Source organism: Molothrus ater, chromosome 9 (genome assembly GCF_012460135.2).
Source record: "Molothrus ater isolate BHLD 08-10-18 breed brown headed cowbird chromosome 9, BPBGC_Mater_1.1, whole genome shotgun sequence".
Taxonomy (NCBI): Eukaryota; Metazoa; Chordata; class Aves; order Passeriformes; family Icteridae; genus Molothrus; species Molothrus ater.
Genome location: NC_050486.2, coordinates 2,117,327 through 2,142,394, shown reverse-complemented (window position 1 = coordinate 2,142,394; position 25,068 = coordinate 2,117,327). Strand labels below are relative to the sequence as shown.

General features: G+C 49.0%; 2 protein-coding genes across 7 annotated transcripts in view; one reads left to right on the top strand and one right to left on the bottom strand.

Moving 5' to 3' along the window:
• Positions 1–19,579, top strand: part of FIRRM (FIGNL1 interacting regulator of recombination and mitosis) — a 30,418-nt gene extending 10,839 nt beyond the window's left edge. For 3 of the 6 annotated variants that reach the window (XM_036387621.2, XM_036387617.2, XM_036387622.2), the window contains 13 exons: positions 43–229; positions 603–685; positions 1,072–1,123; positions 1,698–1,787; positions 2,506–2,691; positions 3,306–3,428; positions 4,256–4,351; positions 4,776–4,889; positions 5,280–5,384; positions 5,671–5,751; positions 6,459–6,572; positions 6,877–7,058; positions 15,915–16,140. In XM_036387621.2, coding sequence (XP_036243514.1) covers positions 43–229; positions 603–685; positions 1,072–1,123; positions 1,698–1,787; positions 2,506–2,691; positions 3,306–3,428; positions 4,256–4,351; positions 4,776–4,889; positions 5,280–5,384; positions 5,671–5,751; positions 6,459–6,572; positions 6,877–7,058; positions 15,915–15,987 — 1,486 coding nt within the window. In that variant the 3' untranslated portion in view covers positions 15,988–16,140. Of the gene's footprint in view, positions 1–42; positions 230–602; positions 686–1,071; positions 1,124–1,697; positions 1,788–2,505; positions 2,692–3,305; positions 3,429–4,255; positions 4,352–4,775; positions 4,890–5,279; positions 5,385–5,670; positions 5,752–6,458; positions 6,573–6,876; positions 7,606–15,914; positions 16,141–19,497 lie in introns of those variants that run through there. The other 3 variants (XM_036387619.1, XM_036387618.1, XM_036387620.2) reach the window with 3 other exon arrangements.
• SCYL3 (SCY1 like pseudokinase 3) lies at positions 7,428–24,566 on the bottom strand. Its single transcript, XM_036387623.2, has 14 exons — positions 24,489–24,566; positions 20,536–20,810; positions 19,530–19,715; positions 18,793–18,906; positions 17,538–17,594; positions 16,760–16,862; positions 16,139–16,250; positions 15,743–15,820; positions 14,183–14,322; positions 13,706–13,893; positions 12,544–12,715; positions 10,592–10,735; positions 9,302–10,029; positions 7,428–8,158 (listed from the first exon to the last, which is right to left on the bottom strand). Exons 2-14 carry the CDS (start codon positions 20,698–20,700, stop codon positions 8,096–8,098), a joined length of 2,250 nt encoding a protein of 749 aa, XP_036243516.1. The 5' UTR covers positions 20,701–20,810; positions 24,489–24,566; the 3' UTR covers positions 7,428–8,095.
• Positions 24,567–25,068: the final 502 nt, after the last annotated feature.

Sequence of the window (25,068 nt, the reverse complement as noted above, 5' to 3'; positions counted from 1 at the left end):
TTCTCTTTTTTGTTTTTTCTTTTTTTCCTTTCCCCCTTGCAGCCTCTCCTTGTTGTCAGCTCTCTTCCTCAGTTTCCAGCAGTGCTGTGGGGAGCTTTCTCTCCCTGTGTGTTTGCCACAGGTGCTCAGTACAGGACAGCCAGCAGTTCCCATCACCCTCTATCACTATGTCTGTGTCCACCTGTGCTCCTTCATTGCTTCCACACTCCCATCACACTTCCCTCAGCTGGTAAGACTGGGTTTTGCTTATCTATTTGCTTATCAAGCTGTTGTGATGCATAGGTGCTGCTTAAAAAGAATGGGTTCTTTCTAATGGTGTGGCTCTGAAAAGATGCTCAGAGAGAACCATCTCAGAGATGCTTTTGTAGAAATCAGCTGTGGCACAGTTGCATGGCTGGAGTTCAGTTACACAGCAAATGTCACTTTTGGGAAAGGAGAAAAGAAAATTCTTGAGGACCTCAGTGGTCTTGCCAATTTTTATTCTCTTTCAGAGTAGGGAAGATCAGGTTGTTATAAAGTTTTCTTATAAAGTTGTTCTAAAGTTTTCAGTGCTTTCTTTTCTGTGGTATTCAGGCTGTGTTCATTTTCCTGTTTCTCCCCAGGAACATGCCCTGCTGGAAGCTGTGCTGGGTCCCAGTATGGTCACATCTCTGCTGGCAATGGACTCCTGGTGCTTCCTTGCCCGGTAAGATGCTCCCAGTACAGTCAAGCATGTTTTCCACAGATCCAGTTCATTCTGTTGGTGTTGTACATAATTTGCAGTTTGCTTGAGAGAGCTTTTTGTAAGACAGAATTGTCCCAGACTTGGACTATTTTCAGATACAGAACATATTTTGAAAATTAGGAGTAGAAACGGTTTGACAATTTTTATGATCTTGCAAGCAAGAGGAACATAGCTTCTCTCTTTAATAACTGATTTTTGAAGTGGTTGTCTCAAGTAAATTGTGTCTCTGCAAATCAAATTTAAATATGTCATAGGAAATGGCAATTTCTCAGACCAGATTTATGATACTTAGTCTCTACAAGAATAGGAAGTACAGATTCACAAAGCTGCTGTCTCTCCTGTTTCAGATATGGAACAGCTGAGCTGTGTGCTCACCATGTTAATGTGATTGCCCACTTGGTAAGAACCACAGTGATGTTGCTTTGATTTTTTAAGATTTTCTAAGCCTTCTGATGTTTACATTCTTGTAACAAACTTTCTCACACGCTTTCTGTAAATAACTTATTGATTTGCATTCTTTATGGAGGAGGAGAAATTTGATAGACTTGGTTTGTCCAGTATCATTGGAGAGGTGGCACTTTCACCCTCCAATCCACTGTCACTTTTGGAAATCTATAAATGTTGGAGTCAGATAATAAACTTCCCTTTTCACACCTTGAGAGCAGCAGTGTGTGTGCTCGTGTTGTTTCATGTCCTATAGTGACACAGTGATGTTTGCAGTTTGACACCAGCTTTAATCTGAGTGCTACCAGCAAAGACTCAAATGGAGATTTGAATTCTTCAAATTGGCTTAGCAATTAGCAGAAACAGTCCAGTGAAAATACAAACCAACATGCCCTGCTTATTTTATTTCCAGTGTAACTGCTGTGATCCCACACAGCAGCTCTCAGAATGTCCTGTACAGAATTTGTTTGCTCAGTGGTGATTTTTCCCTCAGTGTAATGAGGTGCATTTCTCTTTTACCCCAATGCAGGTAAAGGCTTGGCCCAGTGCCTGCTGCCAGGTCCCTGCCCTGGGTGTGCTGCTGAGGAGAATGCTGTTCCTGATGGCTCCAGAGCATCAGGCAAGTCAGTAGAAGAGATTTGAATCAGTGCCCTGTGTCAAATATTCCCTTTCAGTTCTGGAGAAGTGACAAGATGTCGAGTGCTCACTTGCTGCACTTGTTATTGTACTTGTTATTACTTAGTCTAAGTCATTTAGTCACTAAGTTATTACTTTTTGTGGGTCCCACTTTGTGCAGATGTGCTCTTTAAAACAAGAAAAGCACACTGACCTTTCTAAGAGTCTTGCTGGGTAGCAATGAAGTCTTTTTTTTGACAAAGTATGAAAACAGCACATCTCCCCAGACTGGCTGAAACTGTGTCCTGTCATTGCATCTGTGACACCTGATGACATCAGGTGTCAAGAGGAGTGTCCTGTCCTGTCCTGTCCTGTCAGTGCCTCTCTGTGTACCCTGGAGGGGCTGAAGCCCTCTCTTCTACTCACTGGGGCCATTGCTTCAAGCAGCTGAAAGAATCAGTTGCTTAATCATTCTAATGTCCTGTATGTGACAAGAGAGGTGGCAGTTTCTAAATGTTTTTCAAATAAAAAGATGGATTTTTTATGGATGGATTTATATATGGAAATCCTTTACACAAATTGTTTAGCATAATTAATCTGAAGCAAACCAGCTTTTTTGTTTTCTCGTCTTTTCGATTTCATCATTTTGGTCTGGTTTCTCATCTTCTGAGCTACCAAATTGTTTTTTGGTCTGTTTAGATTCTATTGCCTTTTGTTTCCAGGTAGAATTTGCTCATGAATTTCCTCCTGAAGAGGTGGAGAACTTGGCCGTGTGGCAGCACGTGTCCCTCGGAGCCCTGAGCCCTGACCTCAGGGCACAAGTGGCGTCTCAGCTGTGCTCGGCAGGGCTCGGGCGGTGCCGCCAGTGGCTGAGCAGCAGCCGAGCCTTGGGAGGGCTCCCTCCTGTGGTAAGGAGATCTGCTTCTCTCTGGAAAATGAATGAACTCTAGTTTTTCAAAGGGTTCTGTTGCACAGCTGTTTTTTATGCTTATGTGCATAAGCAAGAACTCTCATTTTAATGTTTTCTTGTAGTATGCAGCACCTTAGGAGCTCTGCTGTGCTAGTGGAGGTTCTGTAATTCTCTAGTTATTCTAATTGTTTGTTCTCTGACTGAGCAGATGTATTTTTCTTCAGAATTTCTCATTTATACTGTACCTTAGCATACAATTCCTCTTCAGTTTTAAAACCTGCTGGTTTTATGCAGCATCAAATCTGGAAGATGCTCACTGGTCTCTTTGATGAGGGAACGTGAGAAACCAGAGGCTTCCACATGAAGTTTCTGCTGCCAGGGCAGCAAATGACCTGCAGTGTGTGTGAAACTCACAGAAGTAATGGATGCTTTCCCAGTTCTGGAATCTTTGTTGGCTGCTCTCCTTCTGGATTAGCTGTTCTGAACAGCTGAGGCAGCACTTTGGGCTTCTTGCCACCTTGGATCACTTTAGCTGTTTCATATGAGCCTGGGGTTTTGGGTTGGTTTTCATGTAATGTGTTCTGGTTGGTCTCACACATTTTTTCCTCCTAGAACACTGCCCTTTCTGCCCTGCTGGCTGCCTGCAGTTCTGCTGATGCCACTCTGGAAGCAGAACTTAAGGCATCTGTCTTGGGAGTGCTCAGTCAGTTCTGGTCTTTTCTCCAGGCTAAGCAGGTAAGAGAGTTTGCTGCTCCAGCAGTGAAAGCATGTCTTGCTGCTGTTTCCTCAGATTGTTGGTGCTCATTTGTTTGACTTAGATTGGACTGTTTCAGTAGTGTACCAGTGCTGCCCTTCTGCTCTCAGCTGGTTTTTCTGTAGGGCAGGATGAGCTCTGGGGAGCTTGACTTTGAATTTCCTGAATGTTACATATATGGTTCCTTGTTACTCCATCTGTTACTCAGTGTCACATTCAGACTTGCTCAAGGAGAAGCCTGAATTACCTGAGTTTGGTTCATACCAGTTACACATTCAGTGTATTTTGAATATTCATCAGAATGTGACCAAAACTCAGGGTGATCTGATCAGAGCACAGCCCAGCACATGGGGCAATCACCCTGCATAAAGGAAAGAAAAAAAGGATTGTCAGGTTTTCATGCTCCAGATTAGAAAAGAAAGTTTGAGAGAGGGAGTGAAGAGCCAACAATGTGCCCCTTCAGAGGTCTTTCAAACCTCAGCCATTCTGTGAGGACATTTGGCAACTGAAAGTGAAAAGAAACAGTTCAGATAACCTCTAGGTGCCTATTTTAGTGAGTGGTGAAAGGAGAGGAGAATTAAGAAATGTTCTTCACAAAAATCAAAGAAAATGGGCTCATAAAATATGACCACTTAGAAGTACTGATACGATTATTTCAATATTTTCTTTGCTGCTTACAATGCAGTGTTTTACATCTGTGAAATCAGACTAACAATTTTGGAATGCTACTGTAACTTGACATTCTCTCCTAAGCAGTAATTCCATGAGCTAAAATGCAATGTTCCTGATATCTTGTGCTCTCTTCAAGGTCTCAGATGAGCCATGTCTCCAGAAGACACTGTGTTTATTGCTTCACCTTTTGGAATTTTTCATCCAAGCATTAGATGCTCAACTGATGACCCAGGTAAAAAGAAATCCTAAAACCCCCAACACCACCTTATGAATTATTCACTACATGAAAACCAAGTTCTTTGTGATTTATTGAAATCTCAAATGAGTTATTTCATGGTCTGGCCTTCTCTTAACAAGGAAATAATCTTCCTTGGTTACTTTCCTGGCCTTCAAACCGAGCACATGGCATTTTGGTTAACACTGCTTTTGAGAATCCCTGTCCTCTGTAAGATAATTGAGATCTAAGGAAGTGCTTTAGGGACCATGCTCATTTCTTCCTAAAATGCACCCTGCAGCTTTATCCTGGCCAGTTCTATTGGAGGTGCAGCAATCCTCCTTCAGGTTTCTAAACTCCCTGTGTGTGGATTTAAAGATGAGCCTGCTCAGTTCCACCTGCAGTGTGTCTGATGGGCTCTGCTGGGGTTTGTGTCCTGCAGGTGTTTGCACTGCAGTCATCCCTGCTCCAGCTGCATCCCCCGGATCATGTCCGTCTGGCCATGGTGGATTTTCTCTCTTCCATGGGAAAGGTGTTTATTCCACAAGAAGCACAGGTAAATGGAATTGTGGCCTTAGTGAAATTGCCTTAGCTTTTGATAAAAAGACTTTTGATTAAATATAGACAAGTTCATTAAATAGATACAGGAATGTCAGGACAGTTGTCTTGGATTAATGGTCTGCAGCAGGTTTCTTTTTTATCAAGACATGCTGAGTGCATGCAAGATGCTTCCAATGCCAGTCCTTTCTCACTGGTGAGAAGCAACAAGAAGTGAGAATAGAATGTCACCTCCCTCACAGTGGTTCTTTAACCAGACAGGGCAGTAGCATTCTCACATTTCCCAAACCTGTCCCTCAGTCTGAGAGCCAGTCTTCAATAATAAATCATGATGGTGAGATATGCTCAGCTAACTCTTGGGAACTGATGGCTGTTGGTTCTGTTGCAGAGGCAGGTTGTGCCCCAGCTGTCCTGTCTGTTTGCCTCTCTGCTGGCTGACCAGACCTGGCTGATTCAGCAGCACGCCCTGGAGGCATTCACACAGTTTGCAGAGGTGAGCAGAGCACAGCTCTGGCTGCAGGCATTTGGTTCTGTTAACTTCTGTTGTACACAAATTCTCCTGACTCAAATGTTTGCTGCTCCCCACTGCACAAGCTGGATCTGCGTTACAGCTGTTGCACATTGAAAGTGCTGGGGGCTGGTGCAGGTGGAAGAGATTTCAGGAGCTGGAAGTGAAGAAGGGTTGGGCACTGGTTGCAAGGGGGCAGATGTCATAGAAACAGCTATTTTGTTCCCTTGTTAGCATGAACGTACTGAACAGCCAATAACATTTTTGACAGGAAACAAGACATGAAGATGTTGTTCCTTGGTGCCTGAATTCTGAAGAAACTAAGAACAAAGTTGTTAGTTTTCTGGCTAAGGTATGTGTATTGTTTAACCATTTTACTGCTATCTTAGTGGATGCTGTACATGTGCTATCAGCAATACACAGCATGGGTCTACTCCTGCATTATCTGCATGGCCATTAAGTAACTTTAAAATAATCTGTCTGGTTGAACTTCTCTACTTGCTTTAATCAGCAGAATTAGCAACTGCCATTCCTATGCACACTGGTCCTCCAGTACTTTCAACAAAAGCAAAGCATTTATTATCCTTAAACAAAAAATACTTACTAAATTGCACTGTTGTTTTTGAAAGAAGTTACCTATTAAAAAGACAGGATTTGATAATTTGATTTCCTTTCCCATTTCTCTTGGATCAGTTTCTGAAATCTAAATGAGCACATATGAAACATCTCAGTGCCTTTTGCCTATTAGGAGAAATCCTCTTAGTGCAGGTGCCTGTTGCTGCAGAACAGTGGCATTGGGAAAGGGGGGACAGCTGCAGCTTGAGGCAGGGCTCTGGTTGAGCAGCTTTTGACAAGTAGATAATTTACCAAAGACCTGATAGCTGCCAGTGGTGCTGACCCAAAGTTGTAGATTACCTCAATCTCTGTGAGGAATAATATTCTTTGAACTGCTCATTAAAATCCCTCCCTGTCTCCCTTTTCTTCTGGCCTATAAACTGTGCCTGTGAAGGTTGCTAATGCTGCTAGGTTTAGTTACCTCTCCTGGGGCTTTCTCCCCAGACAAGGCAGGTGGAAGAGACAAGAGAAGCAAGGACAGAACGCCTGAAGCAGGAAAGGATTACCTGGAATGCACAGGTCTTGAAAGTGGATGGAGAATTGGAGTCAACAGGAGAGGTATGTGTGATTCTGTTAATTTCTGACAGTTCTGGGGAGTCTCTGAAAAGCTGAGCTACTCTTGCTGCCTTCCATGTCCTAAGAAGAAAGGTCACATGCACTCCTAGCCCTTTGTATGATATTTTAATGGTCTGGTCAGGTGCTGCCTGCCAGGCAGCAAGAACCCTCACAGGACCAGGGACTCTTGCAGCTCTGCTCCACCTAAGGGGTTTCTTGCATTTGGATGAAGACTGATCCCTCAAGTACAGTATTAAATGAATGTTTCATGCAGTATTAAATTGATGTTTCATGCTTAAATCTGCAGCCTGTGGCCAAAAGAGCCTGTCACCCGCCCTCTGAGGAGCAGTACAAGGCAGCAGTAGGCACCATGGAGGGAGCAGTGGAGGCTGTGAAGCTGCTGCTCCAGAAAGGGCCCCCCCCAGGCTGGCTTGCAGTGAAGCTGGAGGCTCTGCACGCAGCCATTGCCACCCTCAGGGACAGCTTGCGGTAGGTGCTCCTCAGGCCTTGGGGACAATGACCCAGCTGGGCTCCCTGGTGGGAGGGAGGAGGTGCCTTTGTGCCAGGAGAGCTGCAGAAGGAAAAGCTGTGCCATGGGGCAGTGCTCTACAGAACTGCTGGCTCCTGGTTGTGTGCCAGGATGGACTGAGGGGGGCATGCCAGCCTCTCCTGCGTGGCCTGATGGGTTTGAGTGCACACTACTGCACATGGGAGCTGTGGGGTTTTATATTGCTTGTTCTTCTACTGTGTGGAGATAAACATGCCATGACATTGGATTCTGAATACTGAGAGGTTTGGATCTGTTGTAAAAGTAGCAGTGACCTTGTTCCTGTCACATGCAGGCACTCCACGCTAGGGTGATCCTTTAAAAATAATCTTTATTGGTCTTTACAGTTAAGAGCAGAAAGAACACGGTGCTTAAGCAGTTTGTGGTTGTTCACTGTATGGTTCCTAGCACCTCTTGTGGCATCCATTGACAGAACTATACAAACAGAAATAAATAAGTTGAATAAACTGTACATTCATCTTAAAATCATCTCTTAGCTGAAAAGTTAAAAGGAGCCATTTCTAAGGGCTTTATTTTTCTGGGAAAGGGGAAAAAAACCAAACAGGAAAACCAAAGGAAAAAGGCACATTAACCAAGAAACTCAGTGTGACTTTCATTTATTGTCAGCAGTTTTTCAGGGAAGGGGTGAGTTCTGGATCAATCTCCTCCACCACTCTTGGCCTGCAGTAGCACATCAGCACCATCACCACCAGCAGCTGTCCTCTCTCTGGGAGCAGGGGCAGCACCACAGCTGGGCACATTGCTGGAGTGCAGGCTCACCCCTGCAGCTTTTGGCACAGACTGGGAAGGAGCATCCCTGGCAAGAGCTCAGGCCCCACAGGATCTTGTGGCTGTGCAGCAAGTGCCTGCCTTGTGGCAAAAGCAGTGCTGAGGTACTTTAGCCATTGTACCGGGGAAGCAGCAGCTCCTGTCACAGGATCCAACACAGCATCAATCGCCTTGGTCTCACTCACAACTGTTACCAGTTTGTATCATCTTCCCAGTTCAACTCCTCTTCTTCACCCCAGCCTGTAGCTTCAGCCTAGAATCACATAAAATTATCAAGATTAAGGGATGTGGAATGTACTCGTGTGCTTAGCACAGCCCAGGAGCCGGGCAGGAGCCTTGTGTGGCCTTGGGATGGCAGAGCATTCATCCACAAGGCCAAAAGCACAAACATGAAGTGTCAGTATTTGCAGCTTATGGTCTTAAAGAACTTTGTCTTTAAGGTGATTCCTCTTGTAGTTCAAAAGCAGATTTAACAGGGAGTCTTATTTTTTTTTCTGTTTGTATCAAACCCACTTCCCATTAAAAAAATGATGCCATACATTAGATTATATCCTTCCCCTAGGAAAGAGCTGTTTTCTTGTTGTATTCTAACACTAAGTTTGACCTGCCCTTCCCACTGACAGAGAACTCACTGGGTTCCCCCCACAATGGGGTTGGGATCATGACAGTCACAGGACACTGTGCCACTTTCAAATGTCATAAACAACTCCAGTTTACAGCCCAGGCTCCTCTCCCCATGCTCCCTGCTGTCCCTGGGGTAGCTCTCTTGAGGCTGAATGAGCAAAACAACTTGAAGTCAACACCTGTTCCCTAAGAGAGTTACATGTTCAGGTGGGAACACTGCCTTCCCCTCCGAGGAAACAGCAATGCTCTTTGGAGTCTCCCTGATTGGGCTACAGGGATCTATCTGCTTAAAGAAGCTCCAGTTTTGTGACCCCCTGTGTCTCTGAAAGAGAGAAAGGTTTCAGCTATTCTTTCATGAAAACAACACACTCAAAAATCTTTACTCTGTAATCCAGAGGTTCAGGTTTCCTGGACCTTAATTTAAATGCTATTATGTTTTGCTAAAAGAGTCAGGAACAACACTTCAGTCCTGAGCACTCTCTGTGCCTGAAAGCCCCTTCTGTTTGTGGATGGGACCATGTCTGTTCAGCAGCCAGGATCCAGCCTTGTTTTACCTGTCCTGACCAAACTCTCCTTAACAAATCACAGGATTCCAGGATACAGAGTAAAAGCTGGAGCTAAAACCCCTGAGTGCTTGTAGCAGTGTACAAATGGAGTCCATTCCCTGTTTCCTAACAGAGCTCCCTTTGCTGCACCAAGTGCCCACTGCAGCACCTGCTGTATGCTGAGGAGCCCCTCAGGGCTGCAGTCACCTAAACCTCGAGCCTCTTACCTCAATCACATCAGCTGCTGCAAATTTGGATGAGAACAGCACATTCTGGGAGGCCCCTTCTCTGCTGGACACCCCACCTGAGTGAGGGGGAATAACTGCTTCTGTCCTTGCCTCAGGGAAAATCAAGAGGGAGGAAGAAGGTTTAATGTCTGGGATCATGTCAGCAAACCAGTCCAGCTCTGGGTCTTGCACTGGTTTCCTCTTCACTTTGATGGTGAATTCTTCTCCCAGGCCAGACTCTGATGAAGACTTCAGCCTTTCCTGAAAGGTTTTTGGCAGCACAGTTTCTCCCAGTTGTTCCTCATGGTCCCACTTGTCATTGCTCCAGCTGTTCCCATGGCAAGGCTTTGTGGGGGGACTCAGTCTGAGGCTTTTGAATTCTTTGCTCAGTTGCTGGGTACCTGGCAGAGGCCTTTCAGCTGCACCAGCCTGTGTCACACTGGGGCAGGTTCCTGAGGACACTTTACAACTGGGGCTCCTGGGTTCAAAGTCATCCCAAGGCTTCTCATCTACATCATGATCAGCAAAGTAAGGCCCCGTGCTGCCCTGCAGCTCCCGGGGCTGGATCTGGATGTTCACAGTTTTCTCAGTGTCTGTCTCCTCTGGCTCACTCCAGTCTGGCCACTCCTCTGCTGGCTTTTCTGAGGTAGTCAAAGAGCTCCTGCTGCTCCCCAGTGTGTTAATGCTTCCAGGAATTCCATTCACGGGGGGCTGAGGGCCTTGCTCACCTGTGGAAGACAAAGGTGTTACACACCCATTTAAAGAGAGCAAGTGCAGGCAGAGATGGAGTTATGGCTAAAAGTTCCTGACATTACAGGCAGCACCTGGCACGGGAACAAGCCAGTAATTGATTGGAAAGAAAGCTCCTCTTGGATTAGAAAGCAGGGACACCTTCCTGCTTGCAAAGGAGGGAATTCACCTCAGAGCCCTGGGGCAAGACAAGCTGATGGCTGATAAGCAAAGGTGGCTGAGAAAAGACCATGGAAGGAAACAGAATCAGCTCTGTCAGAATGAGCTGTAAATGCAGAGTATCTGCTGAGCTGTGAGGGGTGAAAGCACAGCACAGAATCTGCTATAAGAAAACAAAAAAACAAATTCAAGTCCAGGCACCCAGTCTGTGTATGTCAGCTTCCCAAATAGCCATTCCCTAGGATGCTAAGGATCACACTCCCCCTCCTTCACTGTTGCCCTCTGTGGTTCACTGACTCTTTCAGATCAGCACATCTTTTCAAGCAACACTTCCTTGGTGAACACTTGATTTCTGAAAGGAAGCACTAGGGCACGTTTTACCTGTCTGTGAAGCCAGGGAATTGTCCTGTTGCATGGGAAGCTTTTTGCCAGGTGCATTTGCAGAGCTGGGGAACGAGCTGGGACTGCTCTTCAGGGGCTGAGAGGTTTGGTTTCTCTGACTGATCACTCCATGACTGGGGGAACCTGCCAAGATAAAAGAAAAGAAAGGACACAAGTGCACAAGGTGTGCTGTCAGTCTGAGCTGAACTGCCTGCAGCACTGGGATGTTCTTTTTGAGCAACACTGAGGCCTGGCACAGCAATCCAACAGCTGCACCTCCTGATCCATATAGAACACAATACTCCTCTGTTCCTGCTGCCTGCAGCTCTTGTCAGTACAAAGTTATGGCAACTGTATATGGTCAGCTTTGCTGAGATGTTCTTTCAAGAAACACACAATGAATAAACTGATTAGGATCAGAGCAGATGCTTTAAAAATGCTGTTTGCCACCTGGCTGGATCCAAAATCCCAACTGCATCACAAATCCCCTGGTACCTGCCTTCTACAAAAGCCCTGCACTCACAGCGATTCCAAGCATAACTCAGGACACTACACAAAGCCCTTTCCATGCCTGGGCAGGGGCACAGCAGCTCCCTGCAATGAGAAATGAGTCTCTGCTCTGAAGGCTGACTGCCAGCTGCCCTCCTGTCCCAGCCTGAGGTGAGGTGGTGCTGGGCAGGCAAGGCCATGCTTTGGAGCTGCCCAAGGCAGGTGTGTTTATTTCCCTGGCTCAGTGGTGCCAGCTTGGCAAGCACGTGGCTGCAAGTCAGTTTTGGGAGCTGCAGGGTATGGTCAGTCCTGGTGAGGGGACCCTGCTGCCAGCATTTCAAAATGGCACAGTTTGGGCCAGTGCTGCACCTCCTTCCACAGGGCTCATGTGTGTTCCCAGCCAGCTGTGCCTGCCTAGGCCAGGCATCACCAGTGCCACCAGACACACAGAGCCCACAGGAAAGGACTGCAAGGAACACAGAGAACCCACCCCCTCCCCAGTGCCCTTCATTAAGGGCACATCCTTTGAGGGGCTTGAGCAAACAGCTCATTAAGCATCATGTGCTCAGCCTCTTGTGCTGCTTTTTGCAGATCATCACTCACTGCTGAGGACAAAGGTGGAGGTTTTTGTTGTTTACCAATAGTTAAATCAGATCTGATTTTAAGTATATTCTGAAAAAGAAACCTGGTTTCACCCTGTGATCCAAAGTGGTTTATTTACTACAGTCTACTAAAATAAATAATGTAAAGAAACTAATGCAGTGAGCCATCCACAGATTTTAATGAAGGGTGGTAGCTGCCAGTACACACATAAACAGAAAGCAAGCACTTAAACTGATCTGTCATGTATTTCATTTAGTATCTCTACATCTAAAGTTGCACAGATGCTGGCTGTTCCCTTGTTATAAATATTCTGAGTTTCAGTATCCAGAGAAGCTTTCCCTTAGCACACTTGGTTCCAAGTTATCTAGCAGGTGCAGGGGCTACTGTCTTCACTTGCATTAGCTGAAAAGCCTCCAGAGAGCTGAGAAAATAGGGAAGTTGGTATTCCTTTTCCAATCTATGAATAGAAATTGGGGGAAGAACATGAGATTTACTGGTTTTAAGAACAGAAAGGACAGAGGGAATATTAAATAACTGCCTATAGAAGTCCTTCAGAAAGGCAATACAGTTTCTCCACAGAAGACACACACACTCTTCTTTACTTACAGGGATTCTTAAATTAAGAGGTTTCACTTTTTCCCAATCTATTTGGTGTATTTAAAATACTTTTATATAACTCTTCTGGAATCAATTCTGTATCTGCAAATAGCACCTAACTTAAAATCCAAGTTTGGCTGCAAATTAGCTTTTTTTTTTTTAAATTAATGAGCAGGAACAGATTAAAAATCCAAGAAATTCTGCCTACACTGCTTGGACAGAACAGGAGAGCATCCCAAGAGCACTCTGACTGTATCTTTTACCTTCTGGGGAGAGATCAGCAGTTTTCATGAAACTTGGTGCAGAGCTTTTGAAGATCTTTGTTCTTTCTCCACCCACAACCACTTCAGGCCCAAGCAGGGAGACGAGGACAGCCAGGCTGTGCAGGGTTATGGCCACGATGGAGTCACTGGTGTCCCTCAGGCCCAGCAACACCTGCACCAACAACACACAATGTCAGCCCAGCACAAAACTCTGCTTTTGCACTGCCTGCCTCCTCAAGTGCTACTTGTGCAGCACATCTCATTTCTAATCCCCTGCAGCTCTCAGTAGAGACTGGATGTTGTTTCATAGCATAAAATCAGCCTTCCACTTTGTGCTACCAATTAAGTAGGGTGGCTGATGGGTGAATGGGGCTCTGAGCAACCTGGTCTAGTGGCAGGTGTCCCTGCCCATGGCAGGGTTAGGTTAGATTAGATTAGATGGTCCTTAAAGTCCCTTCCAACCCAAACCATTCAGTGATTCTGTGAAGTCTCATATGTTGGGGAAGATGAAACAGGAAAGCCTTATAAATATGATTGCCTGGCAAAAGATTTTGGGAATATGGAAACTATAAGCAAGATTGAAAGGAAAGCAAGCTTTGAGATCCCTTAGTTACTGAACAACTGGAAAACAATGGCATGGCCAGCTGAAGGTGATCCCCTTTTGATGGAACAACACCCTCTGCTTGCAGACAGCTCCAAGGGTCAGAGCAGACCCTGCTGGCTTGGCAGAAGGGCTCCAAAGAGGAGTTTTAGGGTTTAAAATGTAACACAGTATGGTAATGTAATGATTCTTACAGCTGTATGTAAATGCTATAGGATCTGTATCTTGTATTAGATTGGTTAGTGAGAAATAGAATATTCAGCACAGAAGAAGATTTATGGTATTGTAACAGGAACTTCACTCTCTTTTACTCTTTTGCTCTCTCTCATCCTCTTTACCATGCTCTTGCCTTCTCTCTCTCCCACTCTCTTTACCTCTCACTCCCTCTCTGGGGCCTGCTCTGAGCTGTGGCTGGCAGCTCCCAGCAGGGCCCTGCACCCAGACTCTTTGCAATAACCCACAAGTTCCAAGCCCTGGCTGCAGAGATCTCTGCTCTCCATCCATCCTGACCGTCCTACCCCTATATTCCAGCACGCAGCAGCCCTGAGTGCTGTCCCTAACCTGGGGCAGTATGATGTTCTTCAGCTCCTCCCGAGAGAACAGCTCGGCGTAGGCGTGGATGTGAGACAGCAGCACCATCCTCACGTGCTCCTCGTGCACCTCAAAGAGCTTCAGCAGCACAGGGATCACGTGGGCCTGGAACAGGGCTGGTGACAGCAGGCAGCTGGTCTGGCTCTCCCCACTTTGCTCTAGGGAACAGAGGGGAGGGTGGGAAAAGGCTGCTTCACCCAGCAGAGACAGCTCACCCAGCAGCTACTGAGTGGTGACACAGGATCATTGCTAATTCTCCTCCCAGCACCAGCAGAGCAGTGCAAAGGAGGAGGCACAGATAACTGTCCTGTCCAGTTCTGTCTCTTACAGCATTTGTTCTGCTTAGGGAAACACCACTATTCCCTTGATCCAGTGATGAAACAACTGCTCTGAATTCATTCCAAACTTGTCAGGAATAATTGTGATGAGGAAGTATTTAAAGGTCACCTTTCTTTGGGCCCAGCAGATGAGGAAGAAAACTCTTGACAGCTACAGGTTCTGCAAACACGAGCTGATTGAGCAGGAGAGGCACCAGCCGTGATGCTATCAGCTCCTCTGACAATCCAGCCACCCTGTCCAGCAGGAATCTGCATTCCAGGAAACAGCAATTAGTATCAAGGCAGCCTTCCATGCATTTATGCCTGTTTCCCTTGGGATCATTTTCCCCTTTTTGTGTCTGACTCATGCAGAGTCAGTGTCCCACTGCAGCCTTTTCCTCTGTCTGCATTCTGACCTACAGAGAGAAGCCTCTGCTCCTGCCTGAGGCAAAGATAGCACAGCCCAGGAGCCAGAACCACATCCTGTAACACCCCACACCTGGATCATGGGCTGGCACAAGCACATCCAGCTGGCACACGAAGCTGCTGGGGCATCAAACTGCCTCTGAGCTGCTGGCATCTCCTGTCAAGAGCTACAGTCAAAACTGCAGCAGAGAGCTCTCCTCTCACTCCTCACCCTGGTCCATTGCAAGGATTTTCCTGCTGCTTTGGAAAAGGCTGTTCTACCTACCACACAAGGGAAGTTTCCCTTGCACAAAGGGAATCCCCTTTTGAAACCACTTCCATCTAAGGAGGCCAACAGATTGGGTTTATCAGAGCTTAATTTTGTGCTTTAATTTTTTTTTTTAATTTAACTGCTCCTGTCTGTCAGATTTTAATTTTTAAAATATTAATTATCAGTTACTGCTGTCTCTCTATGCTTGAAGGAGACCAAGAGAAGGGTGCACATGCTGGGAAGGCCCCTCTGCCTGATGGAAGGGCAGCACTCCCCTGTCTTTAGGCAAAGTGCTCATCCCCTCCCTCAGTAAACACTGCTGACACAGAGCTAGTGAGAAACACTCTGAATGTTCCTGCTAAGGATCCCCATTCTCCTCTTACTTCTCCACTTAAACCTCAAACTAATTAAAAATAACTGATGTATAAAATAAGCAGGAAAACAGCCCTGCTTATAAAAGAACACCAAGGCTCTTTTATATGGAAAAGAAAAAATCAGCTTCTCCCCTTTTCAGGCCTAGATAATGCCATGATTACACAGAAAATTCCCTGACAGAAAAATTCCTGGGGACCACAACAGTGAGATTTACTGCAAGATGTTCCACTACTGCAGCTGAGACATCCATTACAGGCAACAGCTTTACTCTTGGCTCCACATGATTAATTCACCCAGCAAGTCTTACTGCAAACTCTCTCACTGGCAGCTGCATCCCTCTGGAGGCTGGGGAGCATCAGGATGATGCTCAGCAGGGACTGCTCCTCCCAACCACCAAACCAGTCACAGGGAATTGGGAAATGAGAGCTGGAGAGGTTCCTCTTTGATAAGGGCTCTCACTTTGGCTGGAGTACCCAGAGTATTACAGAGTGACCAAGGTTCTGCCAAAGCCACCAAATCTGCCACCTGAGGAAGCACCTCTGGCCAGGAGCCTTCCCAGGTGCCCCCACAATCCATTTGCAGAAGTGTGCTTTATCATTCTGAAATGAGAAGTTTCCACATTACAGTTCCTTCACTTACTTGAAAAATTCTGTTTTCTCCTCCTCAGACTTTAGCGTTAAGGTCTTCAGAAAATTCACAACTTCCAGAAAATCATTCCTAAGCACAAAACCAAAAGCTGTCAAGTGTAATCCTTATTGATGCTTAAACCACCCACTGTGAAGGAGACTGAAACCCCCCACCACTCTTTTAGCAGAGAGAAGAGACAGAGGGACCCAAGCCAAATGCTGCTGGATCAAGAGTGCCAGCAAGGCGGTGACAGCTGAAGGCTGCTGCTCAGCACCTCTCTGGGAGGGCTGGGAACATCTTCCTCATTCAAGGAGCCTCTTTGTCAAGGATCCCTGATTAAGTCTGCACTCCCATCCCATCTTCAAAGCAGCATCAAGACCAAGAGAGGCCTGATATTCCTGTCCTTACCTGAAGAACTCGTGAGACAAGAGGCTGGACAGTGGTGGGCGACACTTTGGGTCTGGATTCAGCAGTGTACAGTGCAAGGTTTGCTGAAAGCTGGAGAGAATATCTGCTGAAACTGAAATCCAGAGCACCTACTGTTAGATTCCTCTCTCCACACTGAACAAGATACATTCAGGACTCCTCCACCCCACACAAAAACTTATTTTTAGCAAAAGTGCCAAAGGAAGGGGAAAGTAGCATTTCCATTTCCCTTCCTAACCTGCCTGGCTACTGGGCCTCCAAGGAGTGCTACTGTTCTCCCAAGAAACTTCCTGCTGCCTCTCTGCTGAAGTGACAGCCCCTGCTCAGCTGTGGCTCTCAAGACCCCCCCCTGCCACATCCATAACCCTTGGCAGGACCAGAGCAGGTTTGGGAGTGCTCGTGTCACGTGGGCTGGTGACCTCCAGCCACACCTGACCACGTCCCCACAGGAAAAGGGGAACACAGGAAAAAAGCCTGCAAGCAAGGAAAAACACTGGCCACTGAGCCCACAGCACTGCTGCCAGCTGCAGAGCAAGGTGGAACCTTCAACCACCAGGGACCACAGGGCCTGTCAGCAGCAAAATAAACCAGTGTCATTCTCACCCTGACCATGGAGAACTGTCAGGAGATTCTCAACTGTTGTCCCAAATGCGTAGGCGTCCCTCGCATGCCCGTAGCTGCTGGGCAGCATTTTGAAGTCTGCAGACTGAAAACAAAACAAAACACAAGAAAAAACCCCAGCAAGGCAGGAGCTTATGAAATATGTGGTGTTTTCCATAAGTCTTTATTCCCACCCCCCACCATATGCACTCTCTAATTCTTTTTATAGCACCAAAGCTCCACTGTGTACCCTACAAGTAGAATATTATGCTAAAAAAACCTCCACTGGGGAATTTATAACCCAAAGGAGCAACTCCATCATGATGAAACAACTCCCTGATGAATGCAGGCAGTCAACAGCTTTCAGCATTTCTATGGAAACAGGCAGTAATTAGAGAGCAGAAGCTGCTCCTTCAGCACAGGCTGCTCCAAGATTCTCAATGGCTGGGAAGTGACTGACAGGTAGGAAAAAGCCTGTGCTGAGAGTTACACAACCACAGGACCACAGTGATTTGGGCAATCTCAGCAACTACTCTGATTTTTGCAAAACTTTGGTGATTTAGAAGCAACACAAAGCATTTGAAAAGTAGCATTACCTGTGCCCAACACCATTCCCAAAGCAGGGATGGGACAGAGGAGGGACAAAAGGAAACCTCAGATAATATCCAAGAGCCACTTCCACGCCATTTAGGCATGAGGAAATACAACATGAATGTAAAAACACTTCCTGCCCACCAGGTTTTTCCTTGCTGGGCAGGGAGCCCCTTGAGCTGACACTCACCATCTCCTCGCAGGGGATGCACGACTGGTCTCGCACCGACCTCACGTGACAGAGGAACTGCAAGGACAAGAGGGGGCCATGAGCTGATCCCTGTCCCCTCAGAGCCAAAGGGGGGCCATGAGCTGATCCCTGTCCCCTCAGAGCCAAGGGGGGCCATGAGCTGATCCCTGTCCCCTCAGTGCCAACAGGGGGCCATGAGCTGATCCCTGTCCCCTCAGAGCCAACAGGGGGCCATGAGCTGATCCCTGTCCCCTCAGTGCCAACAGGGGGCCATGAGCTGATCCCTGTCCCCTCAGTGCCAACAGGGGGCCATGAGCTGATCCCTGTCCCCTCAGTGCCAACAGGGGGCCATGAGCTGATCCCTGTCCCCTCAGTGCCAAAAGGGGCCATGAGCTGATCCCTGTCCCCTCAGAGCCAACAGGGGCCATGAGCTGATCCCTGTCCCCTCAGAGCCAACAGGGGCCATGAGCTGATCCCTGTCCCCTCAGTGCCAAGAGGGGGCCATGAGCTGATCCCTGTCCCCTCAGTGCCAAGAGGGGGCCATGAGCTGATCCCTGTCCCCTCAGAGCCAAGGAGGGGCCATGAGCTGATCCCTGTCCCCTCAGTGCCAACAGGGGGCCATGAGCTGATCCCTGTCCCCTCAGTGCCAACAGGGGGCCATGAGCTGATCCCTGTCCCCTCAGTGCCAAGAGGGGCCATGAGCTGATCCCTGTCCCCTCAGAGCCAAGGGGGGGCCATGAGTTTCCTCCCTGTCCCCTCAGTGCCAAGCAGCTGTGCCCCTTCCCCTTCTGCTGGCACCCAGGGCAGGCTGTGCCTGACTCTGCACAGCAGGCAGCAGAAATCAAAACAGGAATTGTTCTTTCTGCTACCAAGCAGTGAAAATGCCACCAGCACAAGCTAAGAAGGCATTTACATTATTTTCCTTAATGTCTCATTTTAACCTGAATCCTCGTGCTCTTTTTTAATTTTTATATCAGTCCAGAAAGCAAAGATTTCTCACTCTCCAGCCAGCAGTGTCCCTTTGAAATGCAGCTGTGTTTTGACTAATGGAGAATTAATTTGTGTGGACATTTTAGTTTATAGTAATGGTGTCCTCAGAGCAAAGTTCCAGGACAGAGCTGGAAGTGAGCCAACACATTTAATAGCAAATCCAGCTAAGTGGAAGGACTTGGGCCTTTCCCCCCATAGATGGCCAAATTCCACAGGCCAGGAATCCTCCCCTGAACATCCAGGGTGCACTTGGCTTGGCTTTTACCTCTGGGGTGGCTTCACTGAATTTACAGACTGTTTCCATTCCTCCCAGCTTCCAGTGCCCGTCCTCACTCACAAACACGGATGACAAACAGACGTTGTTATGAGTTAGGTTTCCCTAAAACATAAAAACAAAAAAAAAGGGTAACTGACTTGGGGGATAGATGAAGATGTTGAATCTTAATCAGCACTAATTAGGTACTGCAGGGGGCTGAGGGAAAGCTGCCAAAAAACCACACAGCTCCTCTGGGACTTTGTGGGTGACCAGCAGGTGCCAGGCAGGAGGGCCAGGGTTTTAGAGCAGACAAAGCTCTAATTGTCACAGCCCCTGCAATGCAACTGTAAATCCAACTGTGAACACAAAACCCCAGAGCTACAGTCTGAGCTGGGATTTACCTGGGCAAACCCACAGTGCCCAGACAGGGCAGCAGTGACACCATCTCTGCATCAGCTGTACACAAACACCAAGGCCAAGCAATCCCAGTTCCCTAAAGCAAGAAGTACTACAAGCAGATCCATGAACTGAGAACTGCTTGCTCCCTCATTTCCACAACATTTTCAATTACCCTTCCTCCCCCAAAGCAGGCAACTTTAGCAGTGTCAGCCTACAAGCACTGTGGGGCACTTGTCTGTCCTTTTGGGAGGAACCAGCAGCGAGTCACCCAGACAAGGCCAGGTACAACACTGTCACATTTCCTCCATCTCCCAGCAGAGCCTGATGATGCTGCCAGGGCTACCTACCCTGTCATGGAGGAAGATGAGTGCCAGCAACACATCGTAGATGCCTGCACAGATTTCTGCAGCAGAGAGTGTCTCCAGGACCATCTCCAGGGGCTTCACCCGCTCTGTCACCAGGTGGATCCCGTTGGCTTCCACGGTGCAGGAGAGGAAGCGCAGGAGGCAAGGGTGGCGCAAGGTTTTCAGGTGCTTCAGGAACAAAGATGGGTCAGACCTCCTCTGAGGCAGCTCCTCCACGTGCACAGCTTAGTCCTGCTCCCTTAGCCATGCTTCCTCATGGAATTCACACAGCCCATCCCTGCTCCTCACCAAGCACCCTGCAAACTTCCTCGCTCAGACTGCAGAACTTGTTATAATGTAATGGAACAGAATCATAGAATGGTCTGGGGTGGAAGGACCTTAAAGACCATCTTGTTCCATCCCCCTCCAGTGGGCAGGGACACCTTCCACTATCCCAGATTGCTCCAAACCCTGCCCAGCCTGGCCTTGACACTTCCAGGGATCCAGGGGCAGCCACAGCTTCTCTGTGGGCAACCTGTGCCAGGGCCTCACCACCCCCACAGAGAAGAATTTCTTCCCCTATATCGAATCTAAACCTACTCTCTCTCTCAGTTTGAAGCCATTTCCCCTTGTCCTGTCACTACATGTTCTTGTCTCTCCATCTGTCTTGTAAGCTCCCTGCTGGCACTGGATGGAGAAAAATCTTACACAGAATAAAAGCCTTACTCATAATAAATATGGCATTTTGGGTAGGATTCACCCAAGAAAGACCCTGACTTGCATCAGCAGGAGGAGGCAGCACCTTGCAAAGGCTGCCTGAACATTGCATTGTCTGAACACTGCTGCCCTCAGCATGCAGCACACAACGACCTCTGCAGCTGCCCCACGGCCAGGCTGGCTTCCACGTTCCTGCTGCCCTCACTCCCAAGGGTTGGACCCCATTAACCAATTCCCATCCTGCCAACAGGAGGAGGGGGAGCTGTGCAGTGTGTCCCAGCCCAGGCAGTACCTTGGCAGCTTTGTTGACCTTGTCCTGGCTCTCCCTCTTGTACACGAAGACGGAGGCGCGTTTGCCATCCTGCAGCACGGCCGGGTGGATGCTGTGCCCGCTGGGCAGCGTCAGGGGCGGCTCCTCCAGGCTGTAGCTCTTCAAAGCACTGTTCTCCGAGCCCATCCCTTGCACAGCTGCCCTGCTCACCACAAACAGGCCCTGGCTGCAGGAGGATTTGCTTTGGGCAGGTTTAGTTCCAGCAGGTGCTGTCCTGGTCACGTTCAGAGCATTTTCTGCAAAGCAAGGAACAGACATGAAGAATCTCCTCCTGCCAGTATCTGTCGGGACCCAGGACATTGCTCTGGCTGCCCTGGGTGATGCCAGACCGTGGCAAGGGGCTCAGAGACCTTGGCACAGAGTCAAACACACCTGTGCCTTCGATTTTAGCCCATGGAAACAATTACCAACTTTGTGTGAAGATTTACAAGACACAAGAGTTTGAGTAGAATGATAGTGAATTTGTCATAGGGTGAAAAAGTAGAATTTTGGGGATTTAGAATGGGGGTTCAAGAGGCAAGATGGAGGAATCTGAGCATGTCCTCTCCTTCTTCTCCTTGTCCTCCATCTTCTGCTGTGGTGATGACACTTTTGGATTGGTTTAGAGTAGAGACAGACTGTCTAACACAGGTGATAGGTATTGGAAAATTATTGTAAATAAAGCACAGGTAGTTCTTAGTATAAAAAGCCAACACCACCCCAGGGGCAGTCACTGTGCCACAACCCGACCTGCTGGACAGATCTCAGCAGGTCAGAGAAGGAATGTGACAGATAAGAAAATAAACAACCTTGAGAAGCAGAACTGAGGAACCTCAACTTCTTCTTCGGTCGTGGGGTTGGGAAAAAAAGACTCTTTAATACCTCGGGAGCCATTCCAGCAACACAAAACCTGAGAAGTATCCACCCTCCCCTTGAGTTTAAGGACAAGAATGAAATCCCCAAAGTCTTCTTTGTAAAGGAAACCCAGTGTCCACAAAAGGTTTGGATCAACAGGAGCAGCTCTCAGCAGCGGGGCTTGGACTGCACTGGCACCTGTGTCAGCATCAGCAGCAGCTCTGACACAGAGCAGCACCCACAGCCCATCCCTGACCTTGCTGACTGAGACCCACCAAGAGCAGGATCCAGCAACACCCCCAGCCACACAGACACCCCCTCCAAGGGTTAAACTGACATGAAGCTCAGTCACCAGTTACAAAGTGTGACTGCCACTCCACAAGGAGCCCCTGGCCTTCTTACAAACACTGTTCCTCAACTCTCCAAGCCAGAGAAGAATTCAGTGAAGGAGGAAGGGTTACAAGCTGGATTTCAGGAGGTCACCTATAGCCAGGTACCCTCCAGGAGCATGTTTTCCCCCTTGATTACCTCCTCTCCATGTGACAAATATTCCTTCTGCCTGCCAACACTTCCTTCCTCCCACAGCCTGTCAGGAAGAGGCTGACACAGATTTCTGTGCCGTTTCCTCACACACAAAACCAGTAAAACAAACACACTGATTGCAGAGGCTTTTTTGGAAAACACTGACCCAGCACATGCTCTGTCATCAGGCCTGTGATCACAGGCCACGGGTGAGACCTGAACCTGTCTGCACACAGAAGTCAGCAAACCCTCCTCAGGAATCAGAGGGACAGAGCAAACCCTCACGTGTCAGGAAAAGTGGGGGAAGTTGCCCCCCCCCAAGCTTTTCATTTTTTGCAACTGGAGAATTGCTTTATTGTGGTTGTTCCCAGGCATGACCTGAGGCTTCAGGGAGGCAGCAACACAGGAGTCTCCCAGCCTTCCAGCAGAGCTGTTCCACCCAAGCTGCTGCTCTGGCCCCTCACCTGTGTCTCCAGTTCGGTCTCCCAGGAGCCCTGAGGTCAGAAGTGCTCAGGGCCTTTGCAAAGAGCTGGTCTGTTACAGTTCCCTGGCTCCTTTAACCCTCCAGAGGGTGCCAAGTGAGGGTACAACAACCCCTGCAGCCTGAAATGGGGGGAAACAGGGGCTTTTAATCAATTCTGTGTCCTGATCCACCCAGAATCTGAATTAACTACAGTGCTTGCAGCTTCCTCATTCTCTCCCCTCTGGTGTCAGGCAGGGATCTGCATCTTTTCAGCACTGATTCCTTAAAAGGGACCTTTAGGTCATAAAGGGAAAGTTATGGAAATCTAAACTGCAGCTTCCCAGCACTACACAGAGGGGCTGACAGGTGAAAAGGAAACACAGTGCAGCAATAACACATGCCTGTAAACTGGATATTTCTTTAGTGAGCTCCCTGGCACAAAAGCATTCATGCTGCCCCCAGACAGAACATTCTCCTCTCCAGACAGAACCTGGGGGCTCTGTCCTGGCTGCCCCAGCTCATCCTCCTCACCTGTGTGCAAGGCACCAGCTGCTGCTCCTGGGCACAGCCAGTGCACTTCTCTGCATTCTGCTCTTCCCAGCTGGGCCTCATTTAGTTGTTCTACCTCAGTGATTTCTCACTCAGGACACCTGAAAGAATCTGGGCTCACCTGATGCCTCAGGTTCCTCCAAATACACGTGGACGTGTTTGTCTTCAGAGACACACACAGTTCAGGAACAGAACCACGGAATGGTCTGGGTTAGAAGGGATTTTAAAAACTCATCTCATTCCCTTCCACTATCCCAGGCTGCTCCAAGCTCCATCCAGCCTGGCTCTGGGCACTTGCAGGGATGTGGCAGCCACAGCTTCTCTGGGCAACCTGTGCCAGTGCCTCACCACCCCCACAAGGAAGAATTTCTTCCACACACCTCACCTAATTTTCCCCAGGTTCCATTTGCAGCCATTCCCACCTTGTCCTGCCACATTTCCTGATGAAGAGTTCCTCTCCAGCTTCCCTGGAGCCCCTTCAGATACTGGAAGGCTTCTATGAGGTCTCCAGGCAACCTCTTCCAGGCAGAACAACCCCGACTCTACCAGCCACAGGGGAGGTGCCCCAGTCCCCTTATCAACTTCATGGTCTCCTCTGGACTTGCTCCAACAGTTCCGTGTACTTCTCATGCTGAATACTGCAACACCAGAGTCATCCTCACGCCTGTGATGTAGCTGAGACCTGCTGTACCAACAGCCAGCTGCAAACACACCGCCCCTCTCCAGGGAACCTCCCCTCGGGATAAACAGGAGCAGCCTGTGGCACCCCTGAGGTTTTTTTACCGCTCTTGAAACTCCAGCTGGCAAAAGCATCTGCAAAGGTCTGTGCCCAGGTGTGGCTCTCCGGAGCCAAAACAAACCATTACTCACGCAACTATGAGTTAAGAGCATTAACCCTCTTGTATCTTATTTTCAACAGATTGTAAACGTGAATGTCAGATGTAATACACAAGAACACCCTAGAAGAGACAGGAGCCCGGCAGGGAAAGCCAGAGCGATTGGTAGTAAAGGACAATGTGGATTTACTACCAGAAAGAGGTGGAATTCCCATTTAGCTTCCCTGCGGAGTGAATGACAGCCGCATATTCACCTGAAACACACACAGCAGCTCACGGAGAGGCTGCTCCCGGCTTTCCAGGCGCCCTCCCAGGCCAGCAGAGCCCCCGGGAAGGGCTCTCAGCGGTGCCGGGCTTTGCTCCCGAAGGCAGAAGTGTCCCAGCGCGACATCCCCAAATGCCCGCCCCTGGGCACCCCGCACACGGGCCCCTGGCAGGCAGGGGGGATCAGCAGCCCCCTGGAAGGAAGCCCGGCTCCACCGCGCTCCCCCGAGGCCGGTCCGACCCCGGGCACCGGGCAGAGCGCGGTTAAAACATCCGGGAGCCGCGGAACAGCACAGCCAGAGCCGCCACTGCGGAGGTTCGCCCGCTGCCCGCGGTCACAGCCCGGCCCGGAGGCGGCAGCGCGTCCGCAGCGGGGCTGACAGGGCCCGGCCTGCCCGTCAGACCGCACGGCAGCCCTCACTCTCGGCCCGCCCGTCCCCGCTCACCTGTCCCCGCCGGGCCGGGGCTCCGGTGCCGCTGGGCCCCGCCGGCCGCTCCGTCTGTCCGTCCGTCTGTCTGTCTGTCCTTCCGCCCGGGCGGCCCGGCAGCGCCGCCCGCCTCGCGCGCCCCCTGGCGCCCGGCGGCCGCAGCGCCCTCAGCGCGCGGGGGCGCGGCCCGCGGAGCGCCGGCCGCCATTTTGGGTGAGGGTGCGCCTCCCTCCGCGCTCCCTCGGGAGCGGGAGCCGCGGAACCGGCGGGGCTGGAGGAAACCTGTGAGGGGATGGAACAGTGCAGCGCCACTGGAACCGCTAAACCCCGCGCCGCGTCCGGACTCCTCCTAAACACCGCCGGGAATGGTGACTCCAGCACCCCCCTGAGCAGCCTGTTCCAATGCCTGACCGCCCTGACAGTGACTTTCATTTTTTTTTTCCTCGTATCTAAGCTGAACTCCCGTATCTCAGCTGAGCCATTTCCTCTCGTTCTCCCACTGCAGGCCCGGCAGAACAGACCGAGCTGCAGCCTCCCGTCAGGAGCTCCCTGAGCTCTTCCGAGCTCCACAGCCCCGCAGCCGCTCCTCACAGGCTGT

Bases quoted from the DNA above. Each gene is read 5' to 3' on its own strand.
- SCYL3 (XM_036387623.2), bottom strand. From the start codon at position 20,700: ATGGGCTCGGAGAACAGTGCTTTGAAGAGCTACAGCCTGGAGGAGCCG. The intron at 17,595-18,792 runs GTAAAAGCCAAG...TTGTCCTTGCAG, and splicing joins TCAGTGAAGCCACCCCAGAG to TTCCTCTGTCACGTGAGGTC. The intron at 10,736-12,543 runs GTAAAAGATACA...TTATCTTGGCAG, and splicing joins TGCTGATCTCTCCCCAGAAG to GTTCCCCCAGTCATGGAGTG.